Raw genomic sequence first — 14102 nt, 5'->3', positions numbered from 1 at the left:
TAAATCTCTCTCCCTCTCCCTCCCTCTCTCTCTCTCTCTCTCTTTATTACTCTCTTTTTTCTTTTCCCCCCACTGTCTCCATCTTCGTCTCTCCTTTCACACAAGTGTACGTGCACGTGCACACACACAAACACACACGCATGCACACACTAACACACACGCACACACACGCGCTCCCGCGCCTGCTGTTCCAGCGTGCATCTCGCCATCTGGGCCATGGCACCGGGTCAAGATCATCGCTTTAGCGCAGACGAAATATTGTTCTGTTACAAATGTTTTTATTAGTCCTGGTTCTATTTTTGTAGAACTGTTCAATATATATATTTATGTATATCATTAAAAACGGGATTGACGGAAATCTGAGGTATATGTTCACTGGCGTTCACAACAAAATCATCAAAGCGGATCTTTTTTGTTTGTGGCTCCAGAGGACTTAATGAGTCATAAAGGCGTGGCAGAAAATAAAGTGTCAGAATCCCCCCTCTGACGGCTATAAAAGGGACAAATCAATCCGGTTTATGAATCAGCCTTGTACATTTTTAATGGTTTGCTTGTTTGTTAGTCAGCCTTCGGGGGACTGTGTGTGTGTGTGTGTGTGTTTTTAGGGGGGCGGGTATAACCTCCGTAGACTCTACCCGCTATCGCTGTTTACCTAGATGCACGCGGCCTCTCGGAGGTTCCGACATCCTCGTTATCGCCCGCTCGCATCGGCCAGGGCTCCCGAGTCTTCCCGAAAAAAAACACCCGCGTACCGCGTTCGTCGTCCCGTCCGTCAAGTCGGCACCCCTCTCACTCCTAGACGCAGGGCTCCCACCGGGTCCTTGAGGTGCTTGAAGTGCTTGAACTTCGTCCTCAGAAATGTGCGTTGTTTACTAATTAAAAAACGGCGCTTGAAAAAGTACGGCAGAACGCGCCCTCTAAATGTTTGATCGCTCCACTACTTGAGCTGGTATTTTTGTTAAAGGGCGCGAAAGGGAAGAGTTGGGCAGATTACACTGAAAGAAATGATGACTCTCTCCTTAATTTAATGCCATTCAGTCACTGGAGGGATCCGAAATAGTTTGATGTCCCGAAAAAGGAAAAACCATATGTCATCATTTAAACACAAAGATAACCCCCCAGATATGGCGCAATTATAGCCCCCTATTTCATACCAAATTAGTATATTTAGCCATTCCAATCTGTAATATTTCACAGTAATACGGGGGGGCCGGGCTCTTTGTGCTATAATTGTATCAAATTTAAACGTCCTGAACATTTTTTACACTTCCCCATTACGACGGGACTCCGAGAAATACGATACGCTCACGCAGCAGATCTTTCCTCTCTCCCTCTCTCTCTCTCTCTCTCCCTCTCTCCCCCTCTCTCTCTCTGCTTCTTCTCGATAACACTGATCGTTGCGCCGACGAGTGGAATGAAGAGGGAAAGGGAATAACAGGCTGCACTTTGTGTTTCTGTTCAATTAGAGGAGCGTTTGTCTGCCACCCATGTCTCCCCGACTCTGCTCCTCCTCGCCGTATAATTAACCTCAAACGGAGGAGAAGGAAAAAAAACGATGTTGATAAATCACACGAGCAAAAAAGAACCCCAAAAAGGGGGGAATCGGGGGGGGGGGGGGGGGGGGGTATGAAACAAGCCTATCACTCGCACGGAAGCCGAGAGAATCCAGACTGAGGGAGGGGAGGCGGGGGTGGGGGGCGGGGGGTGGGGGGGGGGGGGAGAAGGGGGAAAAAAATTAATGAGGGCATAATTTTAAGAGAACTAATTATTTCTATTTGTCTTTTGTCACACTTCTCTAATTCTGCGATATTAACACAGTCTGTGTTTATTAATTGCTTTTTGCACTGTGTTTTTTGAATCGGGTCCAAGGGGGGGAGTGGGGGGGCGGGGCGGGTGGGGGTGGGGGGTTATGTGTGTGCATGCCTTTTTTTTTTTTTTTTTTTTTTCCCTCTCGCAGTCGGGCGGAGGAAAAATTTAAAAAAAAATCTACCGGGACCCGGCGACCACGCACGCGACCGTCTTCCCCTCGGTAGCGGCGAGTTTACGCCGCCCCGCCCTCGCCCCGGATAAGACGAGATTAAACATCAAAACAGTTAAAGTCGAAATTAAAATTAAATGAACGAATGTCACTGAAGCAAAAAAAAAAAAAAAAAAAAGACTGTAATTAATGGATCCCTTAATTGTCTTCATAAAATATTTGCATGGGCATAATTTGCATAATTTACATGTATTAATTAATCTTTCAAAGGAATTTTTATGCTGAGAGAAGCCAAAAATTTCCCCCTTTGTTTTATTTAGCATCTAATGAAATATTTATCCTCTTTAATGAACTTTTCATCTTGAATTGAATATAAAAATACTGAAGTTTTTAACTAATTTTTTAATGAGATGTTCGTCCGTAAAACAAACGTGTCAGGGCGTCGCCGATCTCTTCAGCGTCGACATTGGCGGCGATATTGCGAGGGCGGCTTCTCCTCCTCCGCCCAAATCCCCTCTTCCTTTCCTGGTAATTTTATCTCTTCTGAGTACTCGCATCCGGTATCTCACCTCCTCTCGACAAACCGATAACGTCTCGTCAGCGCCCCCCACCCTCAACAGGCGTAAACGGGCGGCCATCTTTAAATCTCCCGGAGGTGGTGTGTGTGTGTGTGTGTGTGTGTGTGTGTGTGTGTGTGTGTGTGTGTCAACATTTCGCACCCCATCCCCTCCCTCCCTGGGTTTATTTTTACTGTTAGCGTAGCGTTGGTGCTGCGGTGACTTTTAGCCACAGCTCTGCGGTGCAGCCTGGGAAGAGGCAGCCGGAGTGCGACGCCTCAGAGACCTGCGGCGGCGCCGGCTAATTAGCCCGTGTGTGTTTGTCGAAAAGCTGCCCCCCCCCCTCCCCCCCATCCCCCAACCCCCCTCCATAAACAAGCCTTTGTTCTCTTCCCGCTGCCAGCGTGACACTACGGAAGCCCTGAAAGGCCCCGTGTCCGTATGTTTTATTTGCTCCTTTTTGCCATGATCATTATTCCTTTAATTTTGGTATTAAAATTTATTTAATTTAATTTTATTTTATTTAACTTTCTTTTATTAGATGTTATTCAACATTGTTTATTTGATTCGTTTTATTTTATTTTATTTTATTCATTTTATTTTATTTTGTCATTATCGCACTAGAACAGATATATGAGATAGAGATAATTCCACAAGATCATTTCATCAACGTCTTCAGAGAACCAAACTTTGTTATCATCAAGATAGCAAGAGGATTGGGTTGTTTTTTTTTGTTGTTTTTTTTGAATTTATTTATTTATTTAAAAAAAAAAAAACACATTTGAAAACCTCTCATTCTACGTAGCCACGTCAGGGTGGAGTCAGAGGAGACGGATACTGATCTCAACCCAATTTCAATCCTGGCCTACAGGGCTAATCCTCGCCTAGCCCATTAACTGCATGAAAATGTAATAACTGTGGTTTATTTAACTAACCCATCGCCACCATAACTACCACACATATAAATATTTATGTTAGACGCGCAACCGCTGGTCCACAGGACCCGCCCACTATTCATCCATCTTAAAAAGAAACAGTGGAAAGTACTGGCCCCGGAACCCAAAAAAAAAGGAACATATTTTGGCGGCTTTTGTCTGACCGAGCGATCGCTGACAGTTGTAAATGAAAAGCACGAACCCAATTTCAAAGGTAAAAAAAAATACCGCTCTAGCGCGGCCACAAGCAGCTCTTTCTCGGCCGTGTCCTGCGCCTCTGGAGGATTCAGAGGTTCCTCGCTGACGTTGCGACACCCCAAAACCGCTGGGACTTTCCCGCGTTACGCTTTCCTTCGCGGAGAAAGAGGCGCGGCACCGGCAAACGGTGGCAGGCATGGCAGAGGAATGTCTGCATTTTGGGGCTGGGACCACAATGCGTTATCTTCCGATTCCATACTATCACCGTACTATCACCGCGCCGATTGAATATTTATTGTGATTCTTATGTCATGCCGTTCAGAGTATTGCGATCCGATATTACCATTTATTGCATAATTATTTTTGGCGACTTTTTTAACACAAGACCACGGGAAAAATTTCGACCATCCACTTCGAGAGACTATCATGAGGCTTATTTCCAAAAATCACGCACACCCCAGCCAGTCAGTCTTTCTCACTTTGGTTTGTGCAGCATCATATACTACATTTGGAAAGTGGTAAATAAAATGTACATGTACAATAGAATGAATTAAAAAGAAGTGGTAGACTAGTCTATTGTAGTGGGTGTACTGTGATACTGGGGGTGGATCTTCTGGTCATTCGATTTTCCTTCCAGAAACGGGTTTTAAAGAACATCGAGCACCCACGGGAAAAATGCAGAGGGAGCGGGAGACAGGGAGAGGGAGACAGGGAGAGGGAGACAGGGGCGCCCCGTGGGTGCTCCACCTTGTCTCAGGTGCCCGAGCACCCACGGGATCGGTGCCTCTGGTGCAGGTCGTATCCCCTCCGGGCCTCAGACCCCTTTTCTTGAAACGGACAAGACGTCACTTTACTCACAGGTTACAACAAAAAACGCGGTAACTTCTTTCCACCTCCGTCTAGACTGAAATGAGGCAAACTGAATTTTGAATCATATCGATTCAGGCGTTAAAAGATCGGCCCACCCCTACTGCTCCTCTTGCTTCTTTTTCTTCTGTTTGTCCCGATACACTGCCACAGCGGGGATGCATACAGGGCGTACGCGCCGCTTCACGGCACCGGTGCGCTATCCGGTCGGAAATGTTGTGTTGTGTTGTGTTGACGATCAAATATGCATGCGTTTGTCCGTTCGTATTTGTAGAATTTGTGGTCAAACAAAATGGCCCAACACCCTCCCTGACTCCTTTCAGGACGCCTCCTTGTCTTTGGTTCAGTTCCTCAGTTCCTCTCCCACTTCTCCCATGCAAATACTAATTCTAACACAACCTAGTGGTGATGCTACTTAGAAACTACAATGGAGTATTTAAAGAGGTGAACGCAGAATGTGTCCAATAATAATAATAATAATAATGATGATAATGATAATCAGTAATAATAATAATAATCATAATTATGATCATAATCACAACAATAATAATAAATATATAATAACATTAGTAACAGTGAATAGGTTTGTTATATGTAGGGAATAGGGGTTTGTTTTTGGAGAGAGAATAGTTGACTACGTTGTGGGCTAAGTAAGTAGACGTGTAATAATCGGGATAACGTGCAGCGTGCCGCTCGTTACCGTTAAATTATCCCCTTCAGAGTGATACTGTCAGGGGTTATTTTGCGATAATGGCCAGCCAGCTGCACATTATCCCTGTTGTATTTTCATAGTTAGTACCATCTCGCTTCACAATAATGTCACCGTCGGTATCGCAACTTCAAAATGGACGGCCAGGGGGCAGCGTCGCGAGCAACGGCTCACAAACAGCCGCATCCGCCACGGCGCCTCGGCGTCAGCAGGATGTTGGCTGTCGGCTAATCCCGCGCTGCTCGCTTGTGTTCTCTGTTGCAGATGGCAGACTGTTCCTGAAAACCACGGTGATGTACTGATAAGGACCGCGGAGAAAGAAAGCCGGGGGATAGGATGCGATGAGAAGGAAAAAAGAAGAGGAACGGGGAAAAAAAAGAAAAGCCCGCGAAGATTCCTGGGAGCCCGTAACCGAGCGTCCGATTTAGTGCTTGGGAGCGGAGCTGCTTTGCGGGAGTTTCAACGGAAGTCGCTGCGTTCAGCCAAACGCTGTCTGAATGTACAACACGAAATTCCTTCTTTTTTTTATTTTTTATTTTTTTCTTCCTTTTTTTTTTTTTTTCTTTTTTCTCACAGACGCCGACGTAAAAGTAGGTTTGGTAACAGAGAGTTAAAGCTGAAGGATTAAAAAAAAAACGAAAACAAAAAAAAGTATTGAGCACAGGAAAAAAAAAAAAATAGCGTGTACGTTTCGCTGACACGTACACGTCGGTAATAACTCACATTAATTCACAGCACTGAAGATTTTTTTTATACTGTATCTCAACCAGCGAGAAAAGCTCTGAAAAAAACCATTCGACCCCGAAGTCGCTTTCACATTTCAATTCAATTGAATTTTCCGAAGATGACAAAAACAAAACGACACCTGGAGGTGAACCTTGTGTGTGTGTGTGTGTGTGTGTGTGTGTGTGTGTGTGTGTGTGTGTGTGTGTGTGTCTGTGTGTGTGTGTGTGTGTGTGCGTGTGTGTGTGTGCGTGCGTGTGCGCGTGTGCGCGTGCGTGTGGGTGGGTGGGTGGAAAAATGTGAATCTCTCCACGTGTTGGGTCAAAAGACGAGACTGCTGTTTGATTTTAATGTTTTCTAAATTAGATGAGAATACAATCAATTTTTTTTCCCCCTTTTTACCATTGTTGTGTATATATACAAACGATAATGATAAGGGAAACTATGGGGGAGCTGGCCCTGTCGACAAGCCGAGTGGATTGAAAGGTGTGTGTATATAAAGTTAAGAGGTATTGTGTATGCAGTAGAGCTATTAGGCAAACAATACCACCATTTATATAAACTTATAGTTTTGTTTTTGTTCTATTTCTGAGCCATCATCCTTTCAAATAGCTGCCATTTTGGTGAGAAAGCATGCAGGCATGTAAATGTTTGTCCTGGAATTATGATATTTAATAAATCCTATATTGTGCTCAAAGAAATACGAAAGGGGTTGACTCACTCGAGCCCGGGGGTAAATTTTGGAAAAATCACCAGAAAAATGTCACTTTCCAATAAAGATTTTTGCTGTCAATAGTACTGTAATCTTTGTAACAGAGGTAAATATTCCTTTTTCTTTTTTTTTCTTTTTTTTTTTTTTGCTGTGCGTACATTTTACTTTTATCATGCTCAAAATCGACGTGTCCCCCCCCCCCCCCCCCCCTTAAATGAAAAAAAATCCAGTATATTAATAATCACGTGTCATTTTCAAGAAGCAGAAACAATCAAATCGTGGCACAACTTTTACACGAACCCAGCGCCGTTTGATTGCTTTGCTCCGAAACCTCCAGACGCACACGGACGCGGATGAACTTTTCTTACAAGTGTGTTTCATTCATCTTCAAGAGAAGAAAAAAAAAAACTCACCATAGATAACCATTTGCTTGTGACTTTCCCTGAAGACCCTTTTTATTACTATTTTTTTTTTCCCCCCTCCACAATTCCCAGTGTAAACGTATACTCTCTACTAGACATGGGCTGATGTCGCAAAACCCTTTTTAGCCGCAGCTTTTTTGACCTGATATGTGTTTTGGATCGGGGGAGGAAGGAAGCCTGTCCCATGTCCACGATGTATCTGTTCCTTTTGTTTTTTAATGGAAGTATCTAGGTCTGTTGTCAACCTGTCACTGATAACTTATATAGCTTCTCAAAATCATCTCTTCATTGTACTTCAAATTGAAAATAAAGTTAATGTTGATGATAAACGATGTGAGTTAACTGTGTTGACGCAGGTCTCGGGACGCTTTGTTTGAAACTTGGATGAAAGAAAGTTCAAATATGCTGATGACATCTGCTTCCACCTTAATAAATGGTTCAATTTTATCTGATGATTATTAGAATTATTACTATTATCATTGTTATTATTATTATTACTTTTTATTATTATTAATAATGTTATTATTGGTGTTGTTTCATATTATTATTACTATTATTATTGTTACTATATTTATTATTATTATTATTATTATTATTATAATAAAATGATGATATATTTGTTTTTTAACCATGCCAGGGCCCCCATGTTCAGCTTGATCTCATATTCTGTAAATGTCAGATTTAGATAAAAAGGAAAATCTGACCCGCTACTTTTGAAAAACCTTTCAACCCGAAACCCCAGCGTACTTTACTCTCTATTCGCTGCGGCGAATAAAACCATTTATGGAGCAGTAAAAGAAAACAAAAATAAAAATAAATAGTATGGGGAATCGATTCAAGATAGGGAGAAGTACGAGTAGCAACGCGAGATACGAGATGAGGACGTCATGTGGAGGCCTTGCTGGAGATTTGTTTGTGTGTGTAAAAAAAAAAAAAAAAAAAAAAAGAGATCTGTAAATAACAATAGTAAGACTAAGCTCATTGTACAAAAAAAAAGATAAATTGTGTGTATATTGAACTGCGATTGCATGACACCGATTCAACAAATCGGTGTGTTGCTTTTGTTTTTGTAAAAACTTGTTTATCTCCATCGCCAGGCCCTTTGAGGATTCACGTCGACATGAAGATCTTCCTTCAACGCTATTATCCACAATTTATTTGTGCTGTGTTTTGCAATTGTAATACTGTCCCTGTTTGTGGCACTCCTCTGTCATGAATACTGACCTTGTTTTCATACAGACTTCTTCCCTATTTCCCCCCTTGTGTTTGTAATGATTATTGGGTACCGACGGTGTTGCTTCGATTTTCCACCAAAGGGTACGAATGGAAATCCGAGGCGGTCGCATCACATCTCCCCGGAACCACTACACGCCTTTAAAAAATACATAAGCGAAGAAAATACATATACAGTACAGAGAATCGACATTGAGGAGACAAATGTCCGTAGTAAGCGATTCCGAGCGAAATGTGTTGACGCAGCCCGACCCGGTCGGCTCCCGGTTTGCATGCTTTTTAAAGCGTGGCCGTAACACGGGCGCAGGGATGAATAATTGACCGATTGCTACATAATTCAACACAGCATTGTAAGAAAGAGAAGAAGAAAAAAAATCCCAAGGTCTGAAATATCTCATGCTTTTCTTCTTCTTTATATATATGTATAAAAAACAAAAAACGAGGTTAAACTTTCAATCAACCTTGAAAGAACAACATGACACGACAATGGGCAATCAATCACGCCGCGGTACTTCTCGCTGACTTCATTCACCGGACCCCGCGACCTCGACTCCGAACCTTAAATCTCAAACGAGGGGAAACTCTGACGGCGGCTCCAACGTTTCCTCCTCGTTTTCTCACCATCTTCTGTTTATTTTTCTCGATCTGACGCCTCTGGTGCTGCATGGTCGCCGTCGGGGCCCGCCCCGTAACGCATTTAATTCGGTACATATACGACCACGTGGCACAGGAAACGCCGAAAGAGCCGGACGCGCCGTGGCGGCGAAGCGGAGCGACCGGGGCCCGCGTCCGCTCGGCTCGGCGCCGAGACGCGCCTCGCGGAGACGTGGTCCAGAGGTGATTATTCCGCCTGATCCCGTCCAGATTGGGCAATGTGAAGTTGGGCAAGAGAGCAGCCTAACGACACATTTCCCAATTTGCCGCCGCTCGGCGCTCACTCGGCTCGCTCGGAGATCAGTTTAAAAAGTGCCACGGTCAGTGATGCACGACTCGCAAGCGATTCTTTCGGAGCCAGCAAATCCCCGCAATGACTCCTGAGTCGGGAGTCACTGCCGAGATTCGCAGAGATCCGATGAAAAAGAGGATTAAATGAACGTGAAAATGGTGTTTTTTTGGTATATTTAATAGTGAACGCGGTTCACGCCTGCCATTTCGATTCACAACTCAGAGCCGACCCTTCTGACCCTCGTTCCACCGACTGAATCAAACTTTCCGTCTGAAGTGACGTTCAGACATCCAGGCCGATTTTAGCCGACCTTGAAAAAAAAAACAAAAAAAAAAAACACTGAAAGAAAAGTTTGCCCCGGATGAAAATGAGCTTTTATTTATCCGGGACTATCGTGTCAACTGCGTCGTTAACCTCCTTGATCTCGGGAAATTGCCTTTTTTTTTTTTTTTCCGTCTTACTTGATAAACTTGGTGCCCCGAGTCCGTGGAGAAGGGTTCCGAACATTACCGAGGTCCTCCCTGATCTGCAGAAAAATGGAGGCTAATGTCTCCTAATCAGATAGGACCATTATGTATTAGCGGAACTACTACAAAACAGTTCTATCTTGACAAGGGCCGGGCCACATTACCTAAATTAACATTTCACCGGCGTTGAGCGGCGAGGACCGCGGCGGCGCTATAGGAGGGCTGCGGGAACGCGGCCTTGCGCTTAGACATTTGCCGGTAATTATTAATTTATGATTGTCTCTGGTCTTAATGAAAATGAAAGCCAGGGAAAGAGAACAGGGAGGGATAATGTGGCGTGAAATTGAGTTTCATTTGTACAGGGGCCACCTTTTAACTCCACGCTTCTTAGGCGGAAATGGAGCTGAGCGCTCCTCTGCCGGTCCGTCTGACTCTCCCTCTCTCTCTCTCTCTCTCTGCCTCCCTCCCTCTCCCCGGAGAATGTATTTCAGTGTTTTTTTTTTTTTTTTTTCACGTCGTTTCCTCCTTCCTTTCAGTCTTTCAGTCAAGACGTGTTCATATCCTCTGATCCTGTTGTGATATTTAGAGCCAGCGCGGCCTTTAACATCTCCATTACCGTCGCGGGGCCCTTTTCAAAATGACACAAGGCTCTCTGATGTGCGATAACTATGTCAACAATTTTCCTTGAATGGAAATGTTTCCCCCGCCGCCGCCGCCGCCGCCGCCACCGCCACAGCTCCTTTAATGTCAGCGACGGGAACCCGGAAAGGTCTTTGCTGAAGTATTGGAGGAACGGGGTCTTAAGGAAGAGAGGAGGAGGGCAGAAAGACACGTAACAGTCATTTGTGCGAGATTGTGCAGCGCGCCGTAATAACGCCTTATTGTTACCGCAAAAAGAAAAGACGGGGCCCCGGCGGCTGCCGCTGTTTTTCTTATACCGTGACACGTGTCATTTCAGATCCTATACGCTGAGATGATAATGGGGATGCAAAGCGGGAGCGGCGGCGCTGAAAGAAGTGTGACATTAACCTAAATAATGAACACCACAGGTGAGATGTTTACCGTGATATAAACAGTATATTCTATTAGTGGGAAATAATAATGAAACTTTATACACCAAACTAGGATTTGACATGATTTTGATCATACTTCAAGCAGTTGGGGTCACATGCAGCTAGTCCGTCATTATCGCTAAATAATCCCCACCAGTGTGGTCAGGACTTCTGAGTGAAGGATATCGAGTAAAAATAAATCGTCGTGCGTCATCCTGAAGGGGGTTATTTTACGATAATGGCCGGCTGGCTGTTCATTATCCTGCTTATTACACGACCACTTACTACAGAGAAGAATACATGGAGAGGGAACATTTCAAATGATTTACAATTAACATGGCTAGTTTAAATTGCCCTCAACAACTTTGCAAACTATTAAACCTCAAGAAGAAAGCAGTCAAACCAAATCCCTGCTATCCACAATTGTCTCTTCAAGCCTCCCATTGTAATTTCTAGATATCATATCATCATTTCCATCCAAGGGCCCTGAAACAACGGACATGAATCCAGGTAGAGAAGTGGTCGCCCATAGCAACGATCATAATTCAGAAATAACTGACCGCTGATGGCTGCTATTGTCACAATAAAGTATTTTGCAGAGCCGTGTGATGGACAGCAATACTGTATCCGCTGTTGTTTTGTTGTGCTTGTTGCTTTTGTTTTTGTGTTTTAGGAAGCGTTCCATTTGTTCCGAGCATAAAGCCTGTTGAATGGCAGTTGAATGAATTAACAAACGTAGCGCCATTTTCTGGGTCGGCCCGCGGGCCGTCGCCAAAAGGTCTCAAAACACATCTCCTGAAACAGGTGGTTTTGACCAAAAAACAAGACAGTGGATGAATTGATCACAGACTTAAAGCGCGAGTACGGCGAGTAGGATTTTTTTTCTTTGCGATTGGCCCCCAGAGTGTCGCGATCTCGGGTGTGTGGTTGTATTAGCCAATTACATTTCTACAACTGTGAGCGAGGGATGGTTAATTTGGTTTGACCCCAGAGCCCCCCCACCACCCCCACCACCACCACCTTCCCCACCCCACCCCCGACACTCCCCCGGACGGCAGATGGATGAGTCCGGCGGCCGCGGGCGTGAGGGAGTGTTTGTGAGCCCACAGGATTAGTCTTCATTTGGTTCCTCTGTCATAAAGGAGGGAGGACCCAACGCCGCATGGCGGAGCAAAGCAAACACACACACACACACACACACACACACACATAGATACATACATGTACACACACACACACACACACACACACACACACACACACACACACACACACACACGTACACACACTATTAACCTCCCCCCCAGCTCATCAACTTTATTTTGCAATCTTCCCTCAGAACCATTAGAATACCCTGAAGAAATGACTTTCCAATTAAAGGGGATCTAGGAGAAGAAGGTCCTTTTTATCTCTGGCTCCTGGAGTTCTTTATTCCAATAATTTAAATTGGAATTGATTTTTCAATTTAGCCGCTGACTGCTACGGACACAGCGCACGGGGCCCCAAATAGAGCTCCCGCGTTTCCCGGGATGTGTCGCCACTACGCGCTAACATTGCCGGCGACCTCCCACAAGCTAATGCCTTTCCCTCCTGTCGGAACAATTAAAGCAGGACAACAGATTTTGGCCTGTGTGCGTGCGTGTGTGTCTGTGTGTGCGTGCGTGTTTGTGCGTTGTCTTGGTTTTTTTTGGCCTTGTTAGTTGAGAAAACACGCTCATACACTTAGACTGCGGAAGAAAAATGATCACTTGCCACTTTCTAATTCCACTCTTATCAGCTAATTATTTCGACGGCGCGTGTTGCATTTTAATGCAGGTTTTCGGTCTGATCAGACGCGTCTAATCCCAGACAGCCAATTATCTCGTGTGTGGTCCAATCGACGGAGACGATTCGGAGGCCGGCGTCCGATAGAGGCGGCGGCGGCGGCGGCGGCGGGCGGAGGTTGACTCCTGCGTGATAACCGTCCAAACCCCACCGGAGCCTGTGGTTTGGACTGTTCCAGAGGCGGGAAACAGTAGTCGCACTGCGAGGGCCTCACATGTGTGAGTTTGATCAACTGGGCCTATGAACCCCCGCAAAAAAAAAAAAACCAAGAAAAAAAAAAACCCCGAAAGAAACATCAGTTCCAGCTGCTTTCTAATGAGCACTTATTGTATCCGCTCGGCGGGACGGCCTTTATGGGGCCCGGTTCAAAGCCGAGTCGACCCGCTTTACAGATGCGTCGCAAAATCCAAGGCTTTTTCTGTTTCTGAGGACGAATGGCTGTGTCTGGGGCTGGTGACAGCTGCGCGGGCTTGTTGTGCGCGCTCTCCTGAGTTGTTTTAATAAAGTTGTGCTGCAGGAATAGTGGGAGAAGATTAATGGACGCGCAGGAAGTGTGGCAGTTGTGAGAGGATGCAGGACAGAGCGGGCCAGCTGCCATCTGTTCCCCTGCTTTACAGCTCTCTTAATGGAGGAGCAAACCAAACAACACAGAGCGGGGCCCGCCACATACACACTCACATACACACACACACACACACACACACACACAACGCACGCACACACACGCGCACCGGCGTGCACGGACACACACACACGCAGTCACGACTCAAGTCACAACACATACACGCCTGTAAAAAAGACAGGCACACATTAATATACACACCCAGACTCACTTTCAAATGTTTAACACACACATGCACGCACATAGAGTGCACATGCACATAAAGAATACACAACGTAGGTACACACAAACACATTGATATACACACACCCCAACGAACTTTCAAATACATGCACATTCGCACAGTCTCACACACACACACACACACACATAAAAATGTGCACGCAGAAGCACATCCACACACACACACACAACATAGCCACAAACACACACGCACACACACATAAACGTGCACATACCCAGGAGCACATTCGCACATACACACACACAGAGTGAGAGCACACACACTCGCACGTAACACACAACATAGGCACAGACAAGCATGAATATGCACGCACCCAGAAGCCCTTTCACACACACACATTTAAACACGAAACATCACTTAACTTGACAGACACGAGAGCTAAGCTTTTGTCATTGTATTCCCTCCCCTGTGTGTGTGTGTGTGTGTGTGTGTGTGCGTGCGTGTGTGTGTGTGTGTGTGTGCGTGTGTGTGAGCGTGCGTGTGCGTATGTGCTCTTTTTTCTTTTTCCTCCCTCCTTCTACCTTTCAGCGAAATAAAGTTGGGTGCTGGCCACGGCGCGGAGAGCGGGATGAAAGACGGCGCCTGGATGGAACGTGATTAAGAGACGTGTTCT

General features: G+C 45.2%; 1 protein-coding gene across 1 annotated transcript in view; it reads left to right on the top strand.

Moving 5' to 3' along the window:
- Positions 1-5738, top strand: part of dachd (dachshund d) — a gene marked incomplete at its 5' end in the record, with an annotated part of 104846 nt that extends 99108 nt beyond the window's left edge. The window contains one exon of the mRNA XM_080019054.1: positions 5509-5738. Coding sequence (XP_079875180.1) covers positions 5509-5546 — 38 coding nt within the window. The 3' untranslated portion in view covers positions 5547-5738. The remainder of the gene's footprint in view (positions 1-5508) is intronic.
- Positions 5739-14102: the final 8364 nt, after the last annotated feature.

This window comes from Zeus faber, assembly GCF_960531495.2.
Source record: "Zeus faber genome assembly, chromosome: 18".
Lineage (NCBI taxonomy): Eukaryota > Metazoa > Chordata > Actinopteri > Zeiformes > Zeidae > Zeus > Zeus faber.
This window is presented reverse-complemented; position numbering and strand designations above follow the sequence as displayed.